The following is a 2,198-nucleotide window of genomic DNA, read 5'->3' on the forward strand; positions in this document are numbered from 1 at the left end:
TATTTATTTATTTTTTAACATGGTCAGCATGTTTAACATTCACGTTCAGTTGCAGTGATTCTGTATAGCTTATCTTCTGAGTAATTCTGATTAGTTCCTGTTTGTTTTAAATCCATATAGTTATCTATTTGTTTAACATCACACTGTGCCTGGAGACCAAAGTCAGGTGCATGAGGCCTAGTAAAACTACTTTTGTGTAGAAACATGGAGTCTGGTCAACCCACTGTCATCTCAGCAGTTTTATTGAAACAAAACAGCTGCTTCTGTTCTCTAGTTTGGTAAATGGCCGGCACTGTGGACCTTTTTAGATGATCTGGACCACAGCAGTCTTTAATGGCAGCGCCTTCAGAATTAGTATGCACATATGTAAAATTAGTTAAGTCATCTGTCTGGGCTCAGAGAGGTAAACAAAACGCACATGCCTGGTGTGTAACATGGACAGAACCATGGGTTTTCCATGCGTGGAACGTGCACGCAGCTACAGATCCTGTTTGGATCCGTGCAAGTCGGCAGAGCAAAGAGCTGCGGCTCTCTAGAAACTGTTTTCTTCTAAGCTGACATGTGGTGCATGCACCTGTGTGGGGAGCCTGCCATGAATATTTAAATATGAGTTAAGGAGAGGGTCACTTGCTGTGGGGGGATAGAACTGTGCACCTACAGGATAACTGCTTACAACAACACAGCTGTGGATTTAGGGAGAGAACATACATGTAAATAGAAACTGTTAAAAAAACCATTTAATCATCTCAGTAAAATTTATTATTGCTGAGAACTTGTGCTTTTTCAGAAATACAGTATGTATGGCTTTTACTGTGATACCTCTGCATGCATGTATATTTAATGTAATTTTCTCATGTCTAACTGGTACACTATCCAGATTCAAAAAACGTTTGGATCACCTGAGGGATCATCATGAAAAGTGCTCAGAGAAGTACACCAAGTACATCAATGCCCAACAGGTAATGTAAATCTGCTCATGTAACTGTTTTTTGGATGCATTATATTGTGAGCCAAAGACCACATGACCGGTTAGTGTTCTGAATCAACAGAAAATTTGCTTGATCAGTATGTCGTTATTTTTGTGCCACTATTCTGATTGCGTTGAAAAAACAATTTGAGTGCACGTAAACATTTTTTTGCAAGTACAAGTGTTGCATTTTGAGGAGAAATTTGCAAAGAAAAGCTAAACCAGAGAGAGTAATATTTCAAACTCTGCCACTTTGCGTTCCTCCGCCACTGCCTCATTTGGGTTTTGTTTGCTCGAATTTAGCTTTTCTTCACTCAAAATAAATTTCTCCTCAAAATGCAACACTTGGACTTGCAATTTTTTTTTTGGTTTTTTTTTTACATTTATTTGGCGAGCTCAAAATAGTGGCACAAAAATAACGCCATAGATCAGTTGTAGGCTTAGCTTCATGTTTCCTGAGAAAGTGATACAAGCTTATTTTGCACTAGTCTAGTGTAAGTGTAGCTGCAGTTTACATTATTTTATCTTTTGTTCTGTTTGGAGCGGTGCTTGCTTGATTTAAAGCTGATCTCAATCCAGAGGCCTGCATTCTGTTTAGTGAGGCTTTAAAATGTGTTCATGTGTGAAGAAAATGCTTTTTTTTATTATTTTTTTTTTTTATTTAAAGCTGCGTACAGTTTTGCATGGCCCTCGCCTCTTTCCCATATTTCCATACACAACTGCTAATTTGCTGCCCAGTGCAGGTCATCAGAGCAGTAGCATGTTTTTGCTCAGGTAGAAGGACATGTAGGTTGTGAGTCAAAGTGTGGGTTTTTAACAAAGTGTTGGTCTCCTTCTGGTCTTTCTTTCTTATTATTATTATTATTATTATTAAAGCTCGCAAGCATCCATTTCTGTGAATGTTTTAATTTAAAATGGTATGCATTTCCAAATTATGCTTGGTTATGGGATTGCAAAGTTAAAGAGTTAAATCCTCTGCAAATGTGGAGATCAGGGGTCATGGTCACAATTATCCATGGGAGAACCATTACAGTAATTCACATCTGATAGTCTGTAAGCTGCGTTTGACTGTAGATGTCAAACTTGAGTCTAGAAATGGTAGAAGCAACAAATATGATGTTGCACTTAAACTCAACTTGTTAAGTAATGCTACATTAGGGTCTACTCCCCACTTGGATGGTTGTAATTTATGCCTCCTTGCTTTCATGCTGCTGTACTTTTTTTTTTTTTT

The 2,198-nt window shown here is 37.9% G+C and overlaps 1 protein-coding gene across 1 annotated transcript in view; it reads left to right on the forward strand.

Annotated features, from left to right (window-relative positions):
• LOC102215352 (uncharacterized) overlaps window positions 1-2,198 on the forward strand; it is a gene marked incomplete at its 3' end in the record, with an annotated part of 13,779 nt that overhangs the window by 1,944 nt on the left and 9,637 nt on the right. Inside the window, exon 3 of the mRNA XM_005755243.1 lies at window positions 878-959. Within this exon, the coding sequence (XP_005755300.1) occupies window positions 878-959 (82 nt within the window). The remainder of the gene's footprint in view (window positions 1-877; window positions 960-2,198) is intronic.

The sequence above is a fragment of the Pundamilia nyererei genome, unplaced genomic scaffold (assembly GCF_000239375.1).
Source record: "Pundamilia nyererei isolate P.nyererei 1_Seehausen unplaced genomic scaffold, PunNye1.0 scaffold01100, whole genome shotgun sequence".
NCBI lineage: Eukaryota > Metazoa > Chordata > Actinopteri > Cichliformes > Cichlidae > Pundamilia > Pundamilia nyererei.